General features: G+C 38.0%; 1 protein-coding gene across 6 annotated transcripts; it reads left to right on the plus strand.

The window, feature by feature from the left end:
* Positions 1–28: 28 nt before the first annotated feature.
* Positions 29–20,928, plus strand: UTP15 (UTP15 small subunit processome component). Of its 6 annotated transcripts, none has more exons than XM_045896374.3 (14): positions 36–172; positions 1,601–1,644; positions 3,806–3,978; positions 5,806–5,898; positions 5,998–6,182; positions 8,585–8,763; positions 9,375–9,500; positions 11,105–11,240; positions 13,935–14,019; positions 14,727–14,876; positions 16,027–16,128; positions 16,550–16,683; positions 16,861–16,919; positions 17,823–20,928. In XM_045896374.3, the coding sequence occupies exons 3-14, from the start codon at positions 3,889–3,891 to the stop codon at positions 18,038–18,040; spliced, it is 1,557 nt and encodes a 518-aa protein (XP_045752330.1). In that variant the 5' UTR covers positions 36–172; positions 1,601–1,644; positions 3,806–3,888; the 3' UTR covers positions 18,041–20,928. The 6 variants fall into 6 exon arrangements, with proteins under 6 accessions (XP_045752350.1, XP_045752330.1, XP_054368362.1 ...); XM_054512387.2 differs by lacking the exon at positions 17,823–20,928 and adding an exon at positions 17,436–17,816; XM_045896385.3 differs by having other exon boundaries at positions 43–180.
* Positions 20,929–21,685: the final 757 nt, after the last annotated feature.

Consider the following 21,685-nt stretch of genomic DNA (forward strand, 5'->3'; position numbering starts at 1 on the left):
GTGAACTTACGTCATTACGTCACTTCTGTGCGACTGGCCTGACTGTTCGTGTCTTGCGTGCTGGTGGCTCCGTGGAAGGTCCGCGTGATCTTCCCCAAGTGAGCGCCAAGAGTCCGGGGAAGAGACGGAATCCAAGAAATTCTCCTTGGACGCAGAGTGTCCCGCGGGGCAGGTGAGGCGGTACGTAGGTGAAGGCGGCTCCCAGTGGGGGTAGTTCAGGCTCAAGTCGGGCCTTCCTTGGTGTCCGGCATGCTCCTCTGGGGCTTCCCAGTCTTCACGGAACGGCTAAAATTCCTTAACCAGCCTCTCAGGATCCCCGCGATTTAACTTCGACGTAGATTTGCCTCTTCTACGATCACATCCTCTCCTCCTGTGCACCATTATTAACCCGCATCTCTCCAAGGCATTGGGCACATTTCCATTTCTGTCTTTGCTTATGATGTGCTCTCGATTTCGAATGCTGCCTATCCCCCGCGCTTGTGCCCATCTTAAGAGGTCAGTCTGGGGTGCCTGGGTGGCTCAGTCGTTAAGCGTCTGCCTTCGGCTCAGGTCATGATCCCAGGGTCCTGCGATCGAGCCCCGCATCGGGCTCCCTGCTCAGCGGGAAGCCTGCTTCTCCCTCTCCCACTCCCCCTGCTTGTGTTCCCTCCCTCGCTGTGTCTCTCTTCTGTCAAATAAATAAAAAATCTTAAAAAAAAAAAAAAAAGAGGTCAGTCTGTTTTAATATTAGACGTCAAGGCCCAGTTGAAATGCACACTTTGAGGGGCGCCTGGGTGGCTCAGTTGATTAAGCGACTGCCTTCGGCTCAGGTCATGATCCTGGAGTCCCTGGATCGAGTCCCGCATCGGGCTCCCTGCTCGGCAGGGAGTCTGCTTCTCCCTCCGACCCTCCCCCCTTTCATGCTCTCTCTCTCTCAAATAAATAAATAAATAATCTTTAAAAAAAAGAAAAAGAAAAAGAAATGCACACTTTGAATCTTTCTGGGAGCCGCCGGTTAGAATTAAAAAGCTGTTTGGAGCTCTTAGTACTCTGTACGTTATTTATAGCATATATTTGATATTCTGCGTTATATCGTAGTATCTGTTATTAGTCTAGTCCCAGTTTCTCCGGCTCTTGACCTCTCCCTGATCATTTTCACATCATTTCTTGCCTCCACGCCTTTGTATGGTGTCATGTTCCCCCTCCCTCACCTCCAGTGCTGTATCTCACTTTAATCTGGCAAACCACTGCTACTACTCCTCACTTGCATTTTTATTTAAGATTTTATTTATTTATTTGTGAGAAAGCGAGCGCGAGCGCGCGCACATGCAAGGGGAGTGGTAGGCAGAGGGAGAAGCAGGCTTCCGGCTTAGCAAGGAGCTCGATGCAGTCTCGATTCCAGGACACTGGGATCAAGACCTGAGCCACCCAGGCGTCCCCACTCCTCACTTGTAAACTTTTAGAGCTTTAAACTATTTCTCTCAAGGCAGAGTTATGTACTCCTTTGCTGATATTCTAGTAATGTACTGTACTACAGTAAAGGTCGGAGGCCTGCGCGCTTGATTTGGCCGGGTGACTGTTTTCATCAGGCAGCCAGCGAGCCTAGAATGTTTTTTTACAGGTGAATATATGCAGTCTGATGATAGGAAACACCTTGAACCAGAAGTAAGTGAAATGTTTTTCCCTTCAAAATTCTCGATCTTTTCATTCATAAACATAAAATTGTACTCATAATTACTTGGGCGGTTTTGTTAGTAAAAAATTGGGATTTTTTTTTTTTCTTGCTTGCTTCCTTGTAATTACATAATACTGTTCATTTTTGCCTGTTGGCCTGCAAAGCCTAAGATATTTATCATCTGGCCCCTTACAGAAAAAGTTTGTTGACTCTTGATGTGTAGCAGTGTTCATATTATAGACACCACTTGTGCCTTTAATTTTGTGTTTTTCCATAGAACCCAGCACAGTGCTTCCTTTCTTTCCTTCCCCAAGTTTTCTTTAAGCACTTAAAAAAAATCTTCCAGATACGAAATGTTAGTTTAGTGGGAAAAAGAGATTATTACAAATTCAGTGTTACTATGCACACAGACAGAAATATGCAAAATGAAGTGGAGTTAGGAGTAGAGAGAAGGATAGAGGATATGATCCTTGAGTTGAGCTTTAAAAGATAAAAAGGAAGTGGGTAGAGATCATTCCTGGCAAAGAGGACAAATGAGCAGAGACAGTGAGAGAAGAAAGAGCATGGTGTGTTAAAGGGAATAACAAAAAGGTAGAGCTGGAAAGGTAAGTAAGGGCCAGATCACAAGCCGTGTTAAGGAGCTAGGACCTTTGTTTTCAGGCAGTGTTGTGCTTTGTAGCAAAAGCTGGATTTGCTGGGTAGTTAGGTCTTGCTGATGGCTATTTCAAAGATGGATGAGGGAGTCAAGGGGCCCTTTGTACTGCACTATTGCTGTAGATGAGATCTGAGTTAGAGCTGTGGAGTGGACATGATGAAGTTTAGGGAGGTAAAATCAGCAGATCTTGTTAACTATTTGGATGTTATAAGTGAAGAGGAAGGACAAGTCAAGGCTGATTCCATATTCCTGGCTTCTGCCGATCACCAGCTAAAATGGAGACTATTGGAGAGTGTGAGGGCACTGTTTTACTCAACATTGTATGTCCTGAGCCTAGAACAGTGTCCTATACATTGTAGGTACTTGAATGAATAGAAAAGATTCCTTCTTTTAATTGTTGATTGCTATGTTTCATCAAAAGAACTTTTAGAATATGTCATACCTACTTATTTTGGTGTTACTGGTGTACTGTTTTCAGGCTTTTTGAAATAGATGATGAGTTGCACCACTGATAAAATGAACCTCTTTTGCAATTGAATAGTCCTGGAGAGACATTTTGGCTTAATTCCATGTCAAAGTTTTATTTTTATTTTATTTTTTTAAAAGATTATTTATTTATTTGACAGAGAGAGAGGGAAGGAGCGCACGAGCAGGCAGAGGGAGAGGGAGAAGCAGGCTCCTTGCAGAGCAGAGAGCCCGATATGGGGCTCGATCCCAGGACCCTGGGATCATGACCTGAGCCGAAGGCAGATGCTTAACTGACTGAGCCACCTAGGTGCCCCCAATTAAAAGTTTTAATTCATTTTTATCCTATTCTGTTATTTAAATTGAGAATTTAATTTCAGAATTGCTTTATTCTTGTTTCTTTTCTTACTGTTTAAACTTTTTAAAATTAAGCTTTTACATTTAAACTTCTACATCAGAATATTAACTTATTTTAAGCTTTTAAATTTAAACTTCTGCATCAGAATATTAGCTTTTAATTTTACTTTAAGCTGTTAAATTTAAAGCTTCTCTGTTACAATATTAGCTTTGTTTTCCTTCTTGGTATTGCTAAGGCTTTCAGGCAGTCAAGACCCTAGTCTATGTTCATATAGATTAAATGTTGTCCTAAATTTAGTTTCAGGAAACTTTTGTATTTGCATTTTCACCTTAATGTTTTCTGTTATTAATAAATAAACAGTCTAAGCCAGTGGACTTCTGCTTTGGCTACTGGATGGCTGAGCCAGATTTACTTCCATGTGTTGTAAATTGGTTAGTTAGATATGAGAACATTTGTGTACAGCCTCTGTATAGCTGAGTGGATGGTGTACTTTGGTAGCCCTGTCTGTATTCTACCTGCTTCCTTTAGATTGTCTCTTCTTTGTTAGAATTAAATGATTTATTGGTCACTAATTTATAAGCTAGCACACAGGCTTTTGAAAAGACACAGAGTGAAAATGGTAACTATACAGGTTTAAGAATAATATATTTATATAAAATATTTTCTTTTTCAGACATAAAGCAGAGTCACTGTAATTATTTCTAACGTCAATTTCAAACTATTGACCCTTGGATAACAGTCCAATTATATGAAATTATGGCTGGTTATAAGCCTGCAGCTATTCAGACATATCCTGTACTTGGTGAAAAAATCACCCAAGACACACTGTACTGGAACAACTATAAGGTAAGTGTAGATGGTAATGAGGGGTTTGCATTTATGCTTATTTCTCCAGCATATGTTATACTTTGGATACTGTAATAGAGAACTAATAACTAAGAAGAATCTGTCAGCAGTTTACAGTTTGGGTGGAAAATTTGATATCTGGTATTTTTTCTTGGAAATTTTAAATTAAAAGTCCATGCTGCTTAATGATTTTAATCATACAAGTGCCTAGCAAAGAATAGATGATTAATGAATGCTGAATGAAATAAATTTTTGAATTTGAATCTTATATGCAAGATTTTTTTTTTGCCTTTCTAAAACTAAGACAGAAGGGTGGGAAATCGGAGGGGGAGACAAACCATGAGAGACTATGGACTCTGAGAAACAAACTGAAGGTTTTAGAGGGGAGGGGGTTGGGGGGATGGGTTAGCCTTGTGATGGGTATTAAAGAGGGCACGTACTGAATGGAGCACCGGGTGTTATAGGCACACAATGAATCATGGAACACTACATCAAAAACTAATGATGTAATGTATGGTGCTTAACAGAACATAAAAAAAAAAAAAAAAAAAGGCTCACAGGGCTGTGACCCCAGCCATGCAGCCTATGGTCCATTCTTGCTTGCTTCCTGTAGAAGTAGGTCTTCATCATCTCTTCAAGACCTGCTGGTCCCATTGGTTCTCCTAATGGTACACAGTGCTCCAGTTATGGAATGGATCAGTCATGGGTATGAAAGGCACAGCATAGGGAATCCAGTCAGTGGTATTGTAATAGCATTATTTGGTGACACATGGTGGCTACACTTGGGGTGAGCACAGCATAACATACAGCGCTGTCCACTCTGCTGTACACCTGAAACTCATGTCACATGGTGTGTCCATTATACTTCAGTGAATAAATAAAGACATAAAAGCACACACAAAAAAATAAAACTAAGACAGAAGTGATGCAGAATTAGTTCTTCTAGACTGTCTACAAAGACTTAATAATTTTTTTTAAAAAATGAACAATTAAATAGAAAAATGGAATTGGGATGTTTATGGAACAAGAAATTTAAATGACCAGTAAATATATCAAAGAGCTGCAGCTTCATTCATAATTAAAGAAATATAAATTAAAACAGTAATTTGTATGCTATTTTTCATCTCTTATAGTGGCTGAAATGAAAAATTTTGATCATCATTGCTACTTGAGAGAAGAAAATTGGTGCAGACTTTCTGGAGGGCAATTTGACATTATCATGATAAAGATACCTTTTAGCCATTTAAATTCTGCACTTTGGAACTTACCTCAATGATATACTCCCCCAAATTTGCTAAAATATACGTTTACAGGTGTTTATTATAAAGTATTACTTTTAATACTAGAAATTTTTGAAAAATCTGTGTCGGTAGTGGATTGGTAATGTAAATTATGATGTATCATATAATGGATGGCAAATCTGTTGATCATATAAAAAGCTAAGATGAGTTATTAAGTGGAAAAAAAGCAAGGTGCAGAACAGCCTGCATGGTATGATCTTTGTGTTAGTTACAGAATACATGGTTAAATGTATTCTGGTACAGACAGAACTCTTTTTCCCCCTAGCAATAATTGCAGAAAACTCCACAGCTAAAGAGAAAGAGTGGGGTATGGTTTTCCAGCCATATATTTATGTACTTTAATGGCAACCAGGATAGTCTGGGTGATGGCATTTGAACCTTTTTTGCTTTCTTCATACTTCATATTAAATATATCCTAGTAAATGTTATTAAGAACAAAGAGAAATGATCAGTAAGAAATTTTGTAATGTTTAAAAGGTCTTACCAGTTGTAACTCTGTTAATCCTTTGTATTGTTTTTTATTAAGACCCCTGTTCAAATCAAGGAGTTTGGTGCCGTGTCAAAAGTAGATTTTTCTCCACAGCCTCCATATAATTATGCTGTCACAGCTTCTTCAAGGGTAAATATAATATTAAATTTATTTTCCCTTTGTGTAGTTGGTATTTACTACTGATCTTGAGCCATCTGGTTAAATACTGTGTTTTTTATCTTTTTGTAGATTCACATTTATGGCCGGTACTCTCAAGAACCTATAAAAACCTTTTCCCGATTTAAAGACACGGCATACTGTGCTACTTTTCGTCAGGATGGTAGACTGCTTGTGGCTGGCAGTGAAGATGGTGGAGTTCAGCTTTTCGATATAAGTGGGAGAGCGCCCCTCAGGCAGTTTGAAGGTCATACTAAGTAAGAGTTGTTGTTTTTTTTGTCATTGTAAGCTTTTTGTTTATTTGTTTTTTGGACTTTGAATAAAAACATAGAGCAGTTCTCTGAAGATTATGTACCAGTGTATACTTTCTTTCCTGGTTGTTCTAAGACAGAGTACCTAATCTTTTTTTTTTTTTTTTTTAGATTTTATTTATTTATTTGACAGAGAGAGGGGGGTGGGGATCACAAGTAGGCAGACAGGCAGGCAGAGGGAGAGGGAGAAGCAGGCTCCCCGCTAAGCATGGAGCCCGATGCGGGGCTCAATCCCAGGACGCCGGGATTATGACCTGAGCCCAAGGCAGACGCTTAACCAACTGAGCCACCCAGGTGCGACAGAGTACTTAATCTGGTCCAGTCCTATGGTCCAGTTTGGTGGGGCTCATGAATTCCCTAGAATTATATGTGACATTTAAGAAATGTACATTTGTCTAGGGAGATTTTCTATAGCTTTCATCTAATCAGTGAGTTCTGTGACCAGTCGAGGTTACAAACCACAGTTCTAAAGGCAACCTCACAACTATAAATGAGAACTCTATGGGCTGGACTACTTTCGAGGTTCTCATTTTGAAGTTAAGTTGGAAGGTTGATTTTTTTTTTCTTCTTGAAGTTAATATTTTGCCATGTGATAAATGGCCAGGGCAGTTTTATATTAAAACTTTGTATCGGGCGCCTGGGTGGCTCAGTTGGTTAAGCGACTGCCTTCGGCTCAGGTCATGATCCTGGAGTTCCGGGATCGAGTCCCGCATCGGGCTCCCTGCTCAGTGGGAAGCCTGCTTCTCCCTCTGACCCTCCTCCCTCTCATGTGCTCTCTCTCTCTCTCATTCTCTGTCTCAAATAAATAAATAAAATCTTTAAAAAAAAAACAAAAAACAAAACTTTGTATCAAGATTATCTGGTTTGCTACTGATTTGAAATCTCAAGTGTTTTTTATAGTATATTATCAGGATGGTCTTTCCCCATCAGTGAAACATTTAAAATATAACAGAAATTCACTTAACATGATCTTACTTAATGGCAAGTCTTCTTAGAATTTTGTAAGGAACTATCCATTTTGAAATTTTTTTTATTTTTTATTTTTTTATTCTTATGTTAATCCCCATACATTACATCATTAGTTTTAGATGAAGTGTTCCATGATTCATTGTTTGTGCATAACACCCAGTGCTCCATGCAGAACGTGCCCTCCTCAATACCCACCACCAGGCTAACCCATCCTCCCACCCCCCTCCCCTCTAGAACCCTGTTTGTTTTTCAGAGTCCATCGTCTCTCATGGTTCATCTACCCCTCCGATTTCCCCCGCTTCATTCTTCCCCTCCCGCTACCTTCTTCTTTTTTTTTTTTTCTTAACATATATTGCATTATTTGTTTCAGAGGTACAGATCGAGATTCAACAGTCTTGCACAATTCACAGCACTTACCAGAGCACATACCCTCCCCAGTGTCTATCACCCAGTCACCCCATCCCTCCCACCCCACCCCCCACTCCAACAACACTCAGTTTGTTTCCTGCGATTAAGAATTCCTCATATCAGTGAGATCATATGATACATGTCTTTCTCTGTTTGACTTATTTCACTCAACATAATACCCTCCAGTTCCATCCACGTCGTTGCAAATGGCAAGATCTCATTCCTTTTGATGGCTGCATTATGCAGCCATTTTGAAATTTTTTAAATTAAAAGTACCTTTGCTCTATGGGATGCCTGGGTGGCTCAGTCTGTTAAGTGTCTGCCTTCAGCTCAGGTCATGATCCCAGGTCCTGGGATCAAGTCCTGCGTCGGGCTCCTTGCTCAGTGGAGAGCCTGCTTGTGCTCTCTCTCCCTCCCTCTCTCTCTCTCTCTGACAAATAAATAAATAAAACCTTTAAAAAAAAGTACAGGGTGCCTGGGTGGCTCAGTCGTTAAGCGTCTGCCTTCGGCTCAGGTCATGGTCCCAGGGTCCTGGGATCGAGCCCCACATCGGGCTCTCTGCTCGTCGGGAAACCTGCTTCTCCCTCTCCCACTCCCCCTGCTTGTGTTCCCTCTCTCTCTGTGTCTCTCTCTGTCAAATAAATAAAATCTTTAAAAAAATAAATAAATAAAGATTAAAAACGTACATTTTTTCCAACATTTAGAACATTTATTTAGCAGTTTTGTAGAAATGTTAATGTATTAGAAAATATAATTTTACGGCTATTATTCTTAACTTCATAGAGTAGGGGTATTTGAAATTTTAAATTGGCTTAGGGACAAACACCTGTTTTAAAGATTTTCTCTCATAATTTCCCCCTACAATTACTCCCTGAAACTGAGCTGCTTTTATTGTTATTTGGGGAAAAGGAGTATTTTATGTGACATAGAATTTTTTTTGCTTTTTAATATATTGATTCTTGATCTTTTAGAGCAGTTCATACGGTCGATTTTACAGCAGACAAATACCATGTGGTCTCCGGGGCTGATGATTATACAGTTAAATTGTGGGATATTCCAAACTCCAAAGAAATTCTGACATTCAAAGAACATTCTGATTATGTGAGGTGTGGATGTGCTAGCAAACTGAACCCAGATCTGTTTGTAACAGGTTGGTGAACTGTTTTTCCCTCCTGAAGTTGATAACTTAATTGTGATATAAATTGATACTGCTTTGGGACTCATTTGGGATAGAGCAGTTTAAAAATTTTTTCATAAAGGGATATGTTTCAATTTATCTAGTTGTTTGATTTCCTTTTTCTTCTTTTAGTGATTGTTCTTACTGTCCTCCAAATGTGTTTGGAAGCATTAGGCTTCCCTGAAAACATGAGTGTCAGAACTGTAATGGTTTTAGTACTCTGGTTTTCACAGAGTCTCCAGCAGCCAAGAAACAAAGATAATGCAGTGCGGTGTTTGTGGGTGCTTTCACAAAGGTTCCCAGGTGATTCAGTAGTGATAATAGCTTGAAGATCCGAATAGTTTAAGATCCTGTATAATATAGTATAGTATAGTATAGTATGGTATAATGCTTTTTCAGGAAACAATCAGTGGTACTAGAGAGTTTGGAGGTACTGTGCACCTTCATGAACGTAACTATGTGTCTTTAAAATTTCATCTAAGTCTTTTCTCCTCTTAAGATTTATATTTGGATACACACACACATACTTAGTTTTCATTGTTTTGAGTAATGAAACTCACATAATACAAAAATTGGCATTTTAGGGTCCTATGATCATACTGTGAAGATGTTTGATACACGAACAAACAAGAGTGTGATCTCTGTTGAGCATGGGCAGCCAGTGGAAAGTGTCCTGCTTTTTCCCTCTGGAGGTCTTCTGGCGTCAGCAGGTATTTTAAAAATTACTTTTCCAATACTGTTGGTCTTGAATCAGTTGGTTTTTTTATCAGTTACTTTTTATAATTTAACACTGTGCCCTTGAATTGCATACCTAGGTTTTGGTCAACTGATAAGTAGGGCAGGCCGGCAGTTATTATTTATTGAGTACTTAATGTGAGCCAGATACTGTGCTATTATATACATATTATTGAGCCTAGATGGTAATTAGTTTTCTCCCTATTTTGCAACTAAGGAGATAAATAAAAGTTATTAAACTAATTTTTCCAAGATAGAGTGATAGATCTGAAATCTTAAAACTTGAGAGCCTGCATTGTGTATTTACCAAAAATCCGGGTTGTATTCCTGTCATTCCTACCTAAGAGATCGTGACAGCTTTTGAAAACACACTTCTTTCCGTTCTAGAATCAGGCTTGTCTTTTTTTATGTCTCTCGATTGAAATGACTTTACCCAGGAAATAGCCAGTAGTTCTGGAAGAGGATATAACATGGAGTCAAAAGGGGTCTTGATACATTTTTTCATCAAGTTGGAACTGAGGTATTTTTTTTTGTTATGTTGATCATAGAGCATTTTCAAAATTAGAGTGGAAGAAGTAAATTGGCTTTTTTCATTTATCAAGTCAAAATTAATGTGTTGACAGTAGAATACATAGGTAGTATGTATAATTTATAGCATATATATGGCTGTGTGTGTAGCTTTTTTTTCATTTTAAAATCCAAATAAAAATTACCCTGTTCTGTACTTCTTCCTCAGTACCTCTTTAATTTCAAAATAAATTAATAACATGGCTGGATGTATCCATTTTTCTTGCTGTTAGTTTGAGAAATGGAAATAAGTTCAAGTTGAACAGGGAGAATGGACACCTGTATACTAATCTCCACTGTGTCACTAGCTAATTGTATGACCTTGGGCAGTCCCTTCACTCAACTCCTATAGACTTTGAAAATGAGAGTTTGGATAGGATCAGTTATTTTAAATTGCGCTCTCATGAGCTGCCACGTGTGGTGAGACAGGGACTATGAATTGGCTTCCAACCCCATTTTCCCAGTCAGGATCGATCAGACATTTGCTTGTCCCTCTCCAGCTCGTTTTTCTATTTTACCTTCTAGACTTTTGCCTAATATATTAATGAAATGAAAGATGCCGTATTAAAAGAATTCTTTTTAAACTATTGGATTAAATTGCCTTTAAGGACCTTCTAACTCTTAAAGTAGAAGTTATAGGGAAGTTTTTCAAATGAATAACTATATTATTCATTTCCATAGTGACACAAAATTTCTTCTGCAGGATGATTTTATTACAGTTTTCTTAATCGTTTTTGGTTATACTTTTTATTTTGCTAGGCAGTTCTGTGAACTTTACAAATATGCAATTATCTAATCCCCAAAACAGTTCTTTGAGGTAGGAACTATTATTATTATTCTCAGTTACAAACTCACTAAGTGATAGAGCCAGCACTGAAACCAGGCAGTTTTGCTCTGGGACCCCTCACTTCACCTCCATGCTGTACAGTCTCCAGTGAAAAATGCTTTTCAAGTCTTTAAAATATTGAATGTTTAGGCAGAATTTCAAACTAAAGATTATTTCTTTTTGTAGGAGGCCGTTATGTTAAAATCTGGGACATGCTGAAAGGAGGACAGTTGCTAGTGTCTTTGAAAAATCATCATAAAACTGTGACATGTTTATATCTGAGCAGCTCTGGACAGAGGTTACTTTCTGGGTCACTGGATAGGTTAGCATTTTAATTTTCTTTATTATTACTAGTGTACAAGTATTTACAGCTCAAGGAAATGAGTTATTTCTGAAGTATTTGTGCTAAAGTAAATGTTCTGTCAAATGATTTCTGTGGGAAAAAAAAAGCTGAAAATAGTTTTGACTTTTTATTCACATACAGCAAAATTTTTTCTCACTTGACATAACTTAGTGCTTTAACTTATATACTTAAGGAATTTTATTGAACCATTTGAACATTGATCTTTTAAAATAATCTATGTTATTTTGTGGTTTCTTTAAAAATCCTTATTGTATATTGGTATATTTAAAAATATTTATAATGAGTATATGTATATATCCTAGCTTATTTTCAAATTTAAAACTTCATGTGACTATGAACTCTGAGAAACAAACTGAGGGTTCTAGAGGGGAGGGGGTGGGGGAGATGGGTTAGCCTGGTGATGGGTATTAAGGAGGGCACGTTCGGCATGGAGCACTGGGTGTTATACGCAAACAATGAATCATGGAACACTGCATCAAAAACTAATGATGTATGGTGATTAACATAACATAATAAAAAAATAAATATGTTCACATGGAACATTGAAAAAAAAACTTAATGTGAAAATTTCTATACATTTATGTGATTCAAATATTACTATTTTAAGTAGGTATTAGTATTCTATTAGTTAATGTTCTAGAACAGTGTTGTCCAACAGAAACATGATGTGGGCTACATATGTAATTTTAAATGTTTTAGTAGCCACATTAAAAAGGCAAGAAGAACTAGGTTTCATTAATAATATATTATTTAGTTCAGTGTATCTAAAATATTATTTCAATATGTAATTGATGTAAAAATTATTACCGAGAAACTAGAGACAAGCATCGAATACATGTCCTATGATACAGTAATAACATTTAGTGATTAAAGTGAAATATAGTTGTGTTTAACAGAAAAATATTTTTTACACTACCTCAGTTTTTATTTTTTAAAGATTTTATTTATTTATTTGAGAGAGAGAGAGTGAGAGAGCACAAGAAGGGGGAGCGGGAGAGGGAGAAGCAGACTCCCCGCTGAGCAGGGAGCCCGATGCGGGACTCGATCCAGGGACTCCAGGATCATGACCTGAGCCGAAGGCAGTCGCTTAACCAACTGAGCCACCCAGGCGCCCATACACTACCTCAGTTTTTAAATTAAAATTCAGGTTAATTAAAATCAGGTAAAATTAAAAATGTGGTTCTTCATTTTCACTGGCCACATTTCAAGTGCTCAGTAGCATGTGGCTAGAACTATGGCACAGTTCCAGGATTTATTCATAGTTATTTGTTTTTGGTCATTTTATTTCCATATTTCCTATTTCCATTGTAATGGAAAGCTTTGGTTTTTCAGTATGTTTATAAAAATGTATACATATTTTGTGGGGTGCCTTGGTGGCTCAGTCCATTAAGCATCTGCCTTCGGCTCAGGTCATGAACCCAAGGTCCTGGAATCGAGTCCCACGTCAGGCTCCCTGCTCAGTGGGGAGTCTGCTTCTCCCTCTGCCTGCACCCCCTGCTTGTGCTCTCTCTGTCTGTCAAATAAATAAAATCTTAAAAAAGCATACCTATTTTAAAAGCTAGAATGTAGGGAGCCTGGGTGGCTCAGTTGGTTAAGCGACTGCCTTCGGCTCAGGTCATGATCCCGGAGTCCTGGGATCGAGTCCCGCACCGGGCTCCCGGCTCGGCGGGGAGCCTGCTTCTCCCTCTGACCCTATCCCCTCTCATGCTGTTTCTCTCTCTCTGTCAAATAAATAAAAATAAACAAAATCTTTAAAAATAAATAAATAAATAAAAGCTAGAATGTATTTTTAACACAAAGGAGTTTATCATGTAAATATGTAGTAGTCTCTGAAGTGCTGTTACTAGGCAGTTTGGGGCTCCATTTTTAGATGTGTCTCTCAAAAATCAAGTGCGAGTTGGCTCTGTTCACAGTAGTTGTCAACCCAGAGTAGGTTTTGTCTCCCAGAGGATGTGTGGCAACATCTGGAGACATTCTTGGATGTTGTCAGAAGTTGGGGGTGGAGTGCTGCTGGTGTATAGTGAGTAGCGGTCAAGGATGCTGCTGACCAGCCTACCGTGCACGAATAGTCCCCACAACAAAGAAGTATCTGGCCCATAGTGTAACTCACATTGATGTTGAGAAACCCTGCTGGTTTGGTTCCCAGGTACTTTGAAACAACCTTTCTTTTTACTCTCAGGTTTCATCGTCATTGGTTCATGGTCTTTGGTTCATGATCTGTCCTTCTGGTGGCTAGTCAAGTCTTTATATAAACATAGCTACTGCTAATAGTTCATTTTTTTTTTTTTTAAAGATTTTATTTATTTGACAGAGAGAGAGCGAGAGCTGGAGCACAAGCAGGGGGAGTGGGAGAGGGAGAAGCAGGCTTCCCGCTGAGCAGGGAGCCCGATGCGGGACTCGATCCCAGGACCCTGGGATCATGACCTGAGCCGAAGGCAGACGCTTAACGACTGAGCCACCCAGGCGCCCTAATAGTTCATTTTTAAAAGAGATTCAGTGATGAATTATTTATAATTAATATTATTAATCATTACTTTTCTTTATTGCTGTGTAAATTTTAATATTTATACATTGAATTTCTTAAAAAATCAGAAATTTGCATTTTATATTCATTTCCTAGATGATTTGTAACAAAGCTTTCTTTTTTATTAGGAAGGTGAAAGTATATAGCACGACTTCCTATAAAGTAGTCCACAGTTTTGATTATGCAGCTTCAATTTTGAGTCTTGCGCTTGCAGTAAGTACTTTTAGTTCTTTTTAAAGATTTCACTAACCTTGTCTGTTAAACTAAAATGGAATTTTAGGGTTTATCTTTGTATTTGAGTAAATCTTACTTTCTTCTTGCCGTATTAGATAGTTAAGACAATTTCTATTATATGACTTGTCCCAAAAATTTAGTATGAATTGAGATTTAGGTCTTGCCCACTGTTATGTAGGTTCAAACCAAGTACAGCTGTAGGCATTGTTAACACTAAGAGCAAGATCTGGGAATGTCCACTGTCAAGTTTCATGAGCCATTGAAGAAGAGGCTATTTGAATACATCATATAGAAATCTGAATTAGAAGAGGAAAAGCTTATTACAAAATATTTTCTTGGCAAGATTGTAGAAAGTCATGCTATCAACGCAATCCTTTTTCTAGTAAGAGGATTCAGGAAAAAAAATTATTTTAGAAGTTTCCCAAGATGTCATTAACTGTATTATTATACAGTGATAATTTACACCAGGTATAACATGTTCCATCAATATAATAGTATTCTGGAGGAAAAAATGATTTATCTAACTTTTTGCATGGATCATTGTTAGGCAGAATATCTATATCTGATTGGAACTCTTGGTGAAAGTGTGGATAAGCAGAAAACACGTTATAAATGGTGTTTTGAGGAAAAACTAAGATAAATGATGGGTTAGGAATAGACTAACTTATTTTTCTAATTGCTCTTAGCATGAAGATGAGACAATAGTTGTAGGAATGACCAATGGAATACTGAGTGTTAAACATCGGAAATCTGAAGCAAAGAAGGATTCTCTTCCCAGGAGAAGAAGGCCTGCATATCGAACTTTTATTAAAGGAAAAAATTACATGAAGCAACGGGTATTTGCATATTTCTTACATTTTTTTTTAATTTATTTTTAATTTAGTTTTTTAAATTATTTTATTCATTTATTTGAGAGAGAGAATGAGATAGAGCATGAGAGGGGGAGAGGGTCAGAGGGAGAAGCAGACTCCCTGCTGAGCAGGGAGCCCGATGCGGGACTCAGTCCCAGGACTCTGGGATCATGACCTGAGCCGAAGGCAGCCACTTAACCAACTGAGCCACCCAGGTGCCCCTTACATTTTTTTTTTTAGAAAGTGTAGTTTGTTAGAGTAGCCAACACCATCCCTGCATGTTACTGGAAAGTGTAATTCACATGGGATTTAACTTTATTTTGCTTTTCTCTACATTAATTCTCTCTCAGATTGCTAGTTTGGGGACATTATTAATAAGTAATGGGGGGCGCCTGGGTGGCTCAGTTGGTTGGGCGACTGCCTTCGGCTCAGGTCGCGATCCTGGAGTCCCGGGATCGAGTCCCGCATCGGGCTCCCTGCTCAGCAGGGAGTCTGCTTCTCCCTCTGACCCTCCCCCCTTTCATGCTCTCTCTAGCTCATTCTCTCTCAAGTAAATGAATAAAATCTTTAAAAAAAAAAAAATAAGTAATGGGGAATTAAGGACTACTTTAATACCCTGAATCATAACAGTGTTACAGTATTTTACCATATTCAAAACAATGTCTTTGACACACTATCTGATTTGATCTCCTAAACCACCCTGAATAGTAGTAGAGCTAGTTATGTCCCCGTTTGGCGTTTGAGAAGATGGAGATGCAAATAAGTTCTGGTCGATCCAGCATCTCATTACTGATAACCAGAGTCATTGGGACTAAATCTCAGTTTCTTCCATCTTGGTTTTCTCTTTCTACTAAGTCATACTGCCTGCCATGTGAAGAGAATTGAAATGAGTAATGTTTTCCCAGAATGAGGTATTGTGTTTCTGTTCTAAGTTAAATCATAGGAGAGTAAGAACACATTGATGTAGCAAATTATTCCATTTTCAGTTAGTCTGCATTCTGGGCATATGCCTATTGTTCATTATACAGTTCAGGGCCACCCAGGTATAAAAAAAAATCCACAATGAAAAAATTCTTTTTGAACGAAACTCTCTACAGATACTGACTTTTCTTTATAAATTTACTTTGTCATACAGGATGACATTTTGATCAACAGGCCATCAAAGAAACACCTGGAGTTATATGACAGGGATCTGAAAAATTTCCGGGTCTCTAAGGCACTTGACAGAGTCCTTGAGGTGAGTGAGGAGCATATATACATATATACAGTATGCTCTCTCTGTGAGTGAGTGAGAGTGTGTGTGTGTGTATGTATGAGTGTTTTAATTAAGACTAACTTTTTAGAGCAGTTTTAGTTTTACAGCAAAATTGAGGGGAAGGTACAGAGATTTCCCATAGACTCCCTGCCCCCACACATGCATAGCTTCTCCTATTATCAACACCCCCACCACAGTGGTACATTTGTTATAGTTGATGAACCTACAAGGGCATATTTTTAGAAGAATCATTTTATTACTTACCTTGTGCATTACTGTGACTCAAAACTGTAAAGATATAAATAAACCTATTTAAATTTGGTAATTGTTAGTGAGTTCCAAGACTATGATTTTTTTACTGTGCTGTCTTATCTGCTCATGTTGACTCTGAAAATTTTTCTAGCCCAGTTGTACAATAAAGACACCTGAGATTACAGTTTCCATCATAAAGGAGCTAAATCGAAGAGGAGTCCTTGCAAATGCCCTTGCAGGTCGGGATGAAAAGGAAATCAGTCGTGTTCTTAATTTTTTGATACGGTATGTTTTATGTCTATGAAACCCATATATTTTGCATCTGAACTCCTTCTTTATCTCAAATGAGAGACATTTACTTTTAGATTGACCTTTGTAAAGAACTGATGGAACAATTCAGTAAATCTATTTTAAGGATTTTTTTTAAAGTTGGCAAGTTTCAGTAAAATTTTTGCTTTGTAGGAATCTGTCTCAGCCAAGATTTGCCCCTGTTTTGATCAATGCTGCTGAAATAATTATTGGTAAGTAGTTGTTAAAACTTGAAAAATCCGGGGTGCCTGGGTGGCTCAGTCGATTAAGTGTCTACCTTCAGCCCAGGTCATGGTCCTGAGGTCCTGGGATCGGCAGGCTCCTTGCTCAGCGGGGAGTCTGCTTCTCCCTCTCTCTCTGTCCCTCCTCCCCGCCACTGGTGCTCTCTTGCTTGCTCTCTCAAATAAATAAATGAAATCTTAAAAAAAAAAACCAAAAACAAAAACTGGGGCACCTGGGTGGCTCAGTCGGTTAAGTGACTGCCTTTGGCTCAGGTCATGATCCCGGGGTCCTAGGATCAAGCCCCATGTCGGGCTCTCTGCTCTGCGGCAGCCTGCTTCTCCCTCTCCCTGCCGCTCCCCCTCTTGTACTCTCTTGCTGTCAAATAAATAAATAAAATCTTAAAAAAAAAAAAAAAAACTTGAAAAATCCAAGCATGCTTATACAATAGAGTCGTCAAATAATAAAATCAAATAGATTACAATACCTTGTTTTTATCATTTCTCCAGTAACGATTGTCATGAAGAAAACAAACAACCACATATATCATTGGATTTTAAGGGAAGTAAAACATTTACAGTAGTTTGACTGAATTGCTGAGATTAGAGTTATTGTAATTAAATTACTTTTGCTTACACATCTACAATGACCATGACTATTTTTTAAGGGGAAAAAAAGTAGGTCAGAAACTGCACACTGTACTTTCTGTAATTATTTCTTTTTGAAATACATTTATTCAGATGGATTGTTTCTTTTTGGTAAATCATAAATTGTAAAATAAGTACAGATTTTTCAGTGTGTTTATAGTTAATATTTTTATACTTTTTGTAATTACTGCTGTTCATTTACTGTTTAGAAAGATACTTCTAGTTAATGTGTTTTCTCTCTCTTTCTAGATATATATCTTCCTGTGATTGGTCAGTCACCTGTAGTTGATAAAAAGTTTTTGTTACTTCAAGGACTTGTAGAAAAAGAGATTGATTACCAAAGAGAACTCCTAGAAACCTTGGGGATGATGGATATGCTTTTTGCTACTATGACAAGGAAAGAAAGCACTTCGGTGGTGCAGCATACATCTGATGGCTTTCTAGAGAACAGGAAGGTGGAATCATAGTGTCTGCTTAATGAGACCTGTATGAACAACTGACTTGAAATAGATTGGATTCTATTAACTACTGGAAAGAGAATCTCTCTGATACATTAAAAACCAAAAAACTATTCACAGAAGCAGTTTTATGGAAGAGACTGGAATATCTAGAATTGGAAAATAAGTACCTGTTTTAAGACATGGTTTTCCATGTAATATTTTGAATTATTTCATGGTATCTTCGGCTAGAAGATCTCAGTTGTCTTGGTCATAGTATATTGTTCACCTTGGACAAAGTGATATTAATTTTAATACAGCAAAGTTCTGTATCAACATTTGGCTAGACATTCAGAACTCTGGAAAGGGTTTCAACTGGGAATGCTGCCAAAGGGACAGGGCTTTATTTTTTACTTTTCTCCTGGAGAAACAACAGCAGCAAAAGAAATGGCAACAGCAAATAAATTTTCTCTTCACTCTGATCACTGTGGGATTTCCAGGCCCTTGCTGATCTTGCCTCCGTCTTCTTGATGTTATCATTTATCCTAGGTCACGTGTTCTGCTTTGGCTGGTAATGGATGGGACTGCATCTGCTCCAAATATGACAAATCAGTGGCCAGCTTTGAACAGTTTAACTCTGAACTAGTTAGACATGTATTCAAAGAGTGTGATGAGGCAGATCTGATACCTAAAAATTGTGCTCTCCATTCCAGATTTTTTTTTCATTCCTTTAATCTTGACTGTCCTCATCAGAACAAGGTCTACAGATAGACCTTATTGGACCATGTTTCTTTTCCTTCTCAAGATGCAGCTTTTCTACCCAGTTTTCAACTTGCTTCAGATCAGAGGAGTGATAAAATTTGCCATTTTTCTCATAATAAATAGCCTTTCAATCTTGTATACAGATGTTTGGAGCTTATCTTATGGCTTCCTACCCTTCTAAAAACCATTTTCTGTAATCTATATTTAGATTTTGTTTCTCTAATCTCCACAATCGTCTTGTGTTTTAGAACTAGAAGCTAGAGTAGCTTGATTTGGAAAATAGTTTTGTTTTTTTTTTAAGGACAATGTAAGTTATATTTTTTATAAAGATATTCTTATTTTCTTCTTGGCTTTCTGAGATATATGAATTCCTGATGGATAATCACTGGCTAGTGTTAGGTCACTGATCTCACACTTGCTACCTCTCCCACCTTCTCCCAATTCGTATTCCACCTCAAGTAGTTAATTATCTGTAAGCAAACATTCCTTGTGTTAGAAGAACCCTTAGTTAAAGGAAGATTCTGTAATGAGAATCTCCTCTTAAAATTTAGTTCTGTGAATTCAGATTTTTTTTAAGGCAGAAAAAAATATTTCTGTGGTCTGGAAAGGGGATGTGCTCAAAAATAGGGCCTAGTTTCCCTTTTGTGAATTGATTTATGCAATCCTACAGCACAGTGGCTTATAAGGAACCAGGAGTTTGCTTCCCTGAGTAATTATGACATTAGACAAGGTCAGAAACTGTCTTCATGTTTGAAGTGTTAATTTATTTAAATAAATTTTGTATTTAAAAACTTTTAAAAATATTTAACTTCATAAGTATGCTGATAATTTCTATATTAGTAAAAGTTAGAAGTCAAAATTTCGTCTGAAACTAGCTGCCATCAAGTGTGTAACATGTGACAAGGGTTTTCCCATACATTATTTTATATGATTCTTACCGCAGCCATCCAGTGTTGGTGTTCTCATTTAAGGCTGAATTAGCTACAGTGGTTACCCCACTCTTGAATTCCCCAACCTTGAGTGCTTCATCAGCCTGGCACTGGGACTGGCCTGCCCTCTGGGGCCAAACCTAGTACTTCCCTTTAACAGGACTTCATTGAGTGCTGCAGTTCTTGGATGAAATCAAGAATGAAGATGAGTTTTCAAAAAGGTTATGCAACTTCCATAGCCATCGATACTGTATGGTAATTTCAGGAATACCTTCTGTATTCATTGGGACAAACTAGTATTTGTTATTTAAAGTATTTAAACACAACTGGCATATTAGGCATATTACGGTATGTAGCATTGGTCTTTGGATTCTAATTTAAAATGGCTAACAGATTTTAAGACTTCTGAATTTTAGTTGAAAAGTATTTTAAAATGTTACTAAACCTGCAAAAATATTGACATGTTCCAGAGGATTTAGGAGCTCAGTGTACATTTAATTTATTATATGCATAAGAGTTAAGTACTTGGGAAGGTTTTGCTTGTTGGATCAAGCATTTGAAGTGCTATGTAGAAGAAAAATATTTTAAGCGTATAAATGTTGTTTAAAGGAATTTGAGTTGTAAGTGGGTTTGTTTAAAGAAATTTAAAATTTAATGTATTCAACTTAAATCTATATCAAACATGAATTAAAGGCCCCCTTGAAAGTGATTATTAAAATGTACTGGTTTTATGGTTGGAATATTTGTAAGTTAAACCTAAAGCCTTAAGGAAAGTTTTCAAATGCTTAACAAGTAACTATAAATTGTCTTTCCTATGAACAAAATGTTCCCCTCAGACACGAAAAGACATTGGTGGCTAGGCTACATGCCTCTTTCCCCTGACTGTAGTGAACTAGAGTAGGGGTGGCATATCTGGCTCAAGCCCTGTCTAAGCCAAGAGATGTAATTGGGAATTATTATCAAATGCTTGGTCTAGGAAAATGTGGGATTCTGAGAATACTTTCTGGATTATCAACAGAAAGCTGCAGAGAGAAAGGAGAAGGAAACCTAAGTCCAGGGAAAAAATAAGCAAGACAAGGCCATCCTGCCTCAGCAGGTGAGGCTAGAGAAGAGAGAAACCATCATAGTTTGCAGCAGCTGTGGTTCCCTTCTGGTTGTACCTTAGGGGTTCCCTCTGGGGTCCAGGAGACTCTTTGGAATCCTTCTAATAAATTATTTTTGCTTAGATGAATGTGAGTGGTTTCCTTTATTCACAACCAAATAGCTCCAAAGACACTAGTTCACTAATCCTGATATTTATTGAGACACACACATTAGAGGTCAGGGAATTGGGGATATTGCAATGAATGATATAGACAAAATCCCTGTTCTCTTGGAACTCATATTCTTGGGAGAGGTAGATGTTCAGTAAACAAGTAAAATATATTGTGGGCCAGATGGTGATAAATGATACAGAGAAAAATCAGGCAGAGAGGGAGATAAACTGTATGTTTGTTGGGGGTGAGTAGGTGGGTTGCAGTTTTAAATAGAGAAGTGAGGGAGGCCTTCACTGGAGCTGCAATTGGGCAAAGGTCTTAAGGAAACTAAGAGAGATGCTTATTGATACTTACGGGGATGGGGTGGAAAGACCCCGAGGCAGAAGCATGCCTGGTGAGTTCAGAATAGCGAGGTGGCTGGTTTAACTGACACAGAGCAAGGGAAAGAAGAGTAAGAAAGTCAGAAGGAATGGGGGATGGAAATGAGATGGTGTGGTTAGGCAGCTATTTGAGGGAACTTTACCATAAAGGGAAGCAAAAAAACTGGGCAATGGCTGATGGGATATGGGGTCAAGACAGTGTTCTAAAAAAATAACTTTAATGAGATAATTGGTATGCTATAAATTGCACATTTTAAAAGTTCAGTTTTATGTTTTGGCATGTACACCCATGAGACCATCACTGTAAGCAGGATAAAGAATATGTCCCACGCAAGAATTTCCTCCTGC

Source organism: Mirounga angustirostris, unplaced genomic scaffold (assembly GCF_029215605.1).
Source record: "Mirounga angustirostris isolate CCGP_5_RB_7025 unplaced genomic scaffold, mMirAng1.0.hap1 SCAF_7, whole genome shotgun sequence".
Lineage (NCBI taxonomy): Eukaryota > Metazoa > Chordata > Mammalia > Carnivora > Phocidae > Mirounga > Mirounga angustirostris.

Coding starts and splice junctions, on each gene's coding strand:
- UTP15 (XM_045896394.3), top strand. CDS start 3,889: ATGGCTGGTTATAAGCCTGCAGCTATTCAGACATATCCTGTACTTGGT. Junction 3,979..5,805: donor TGTACTGGAACAACTATAAG/GTAAGTGTAGAT, acceptor TTTTTTATTAAG/ACCCCTGTTCAAATCAAGGA. Junction 8,764..9,374: donor CCCAGATCTGTTTGTAACAG/GTTGGTGAACTG, acceptor TTGGCATTTTAG/GGTCCTATGATCATACTGTG.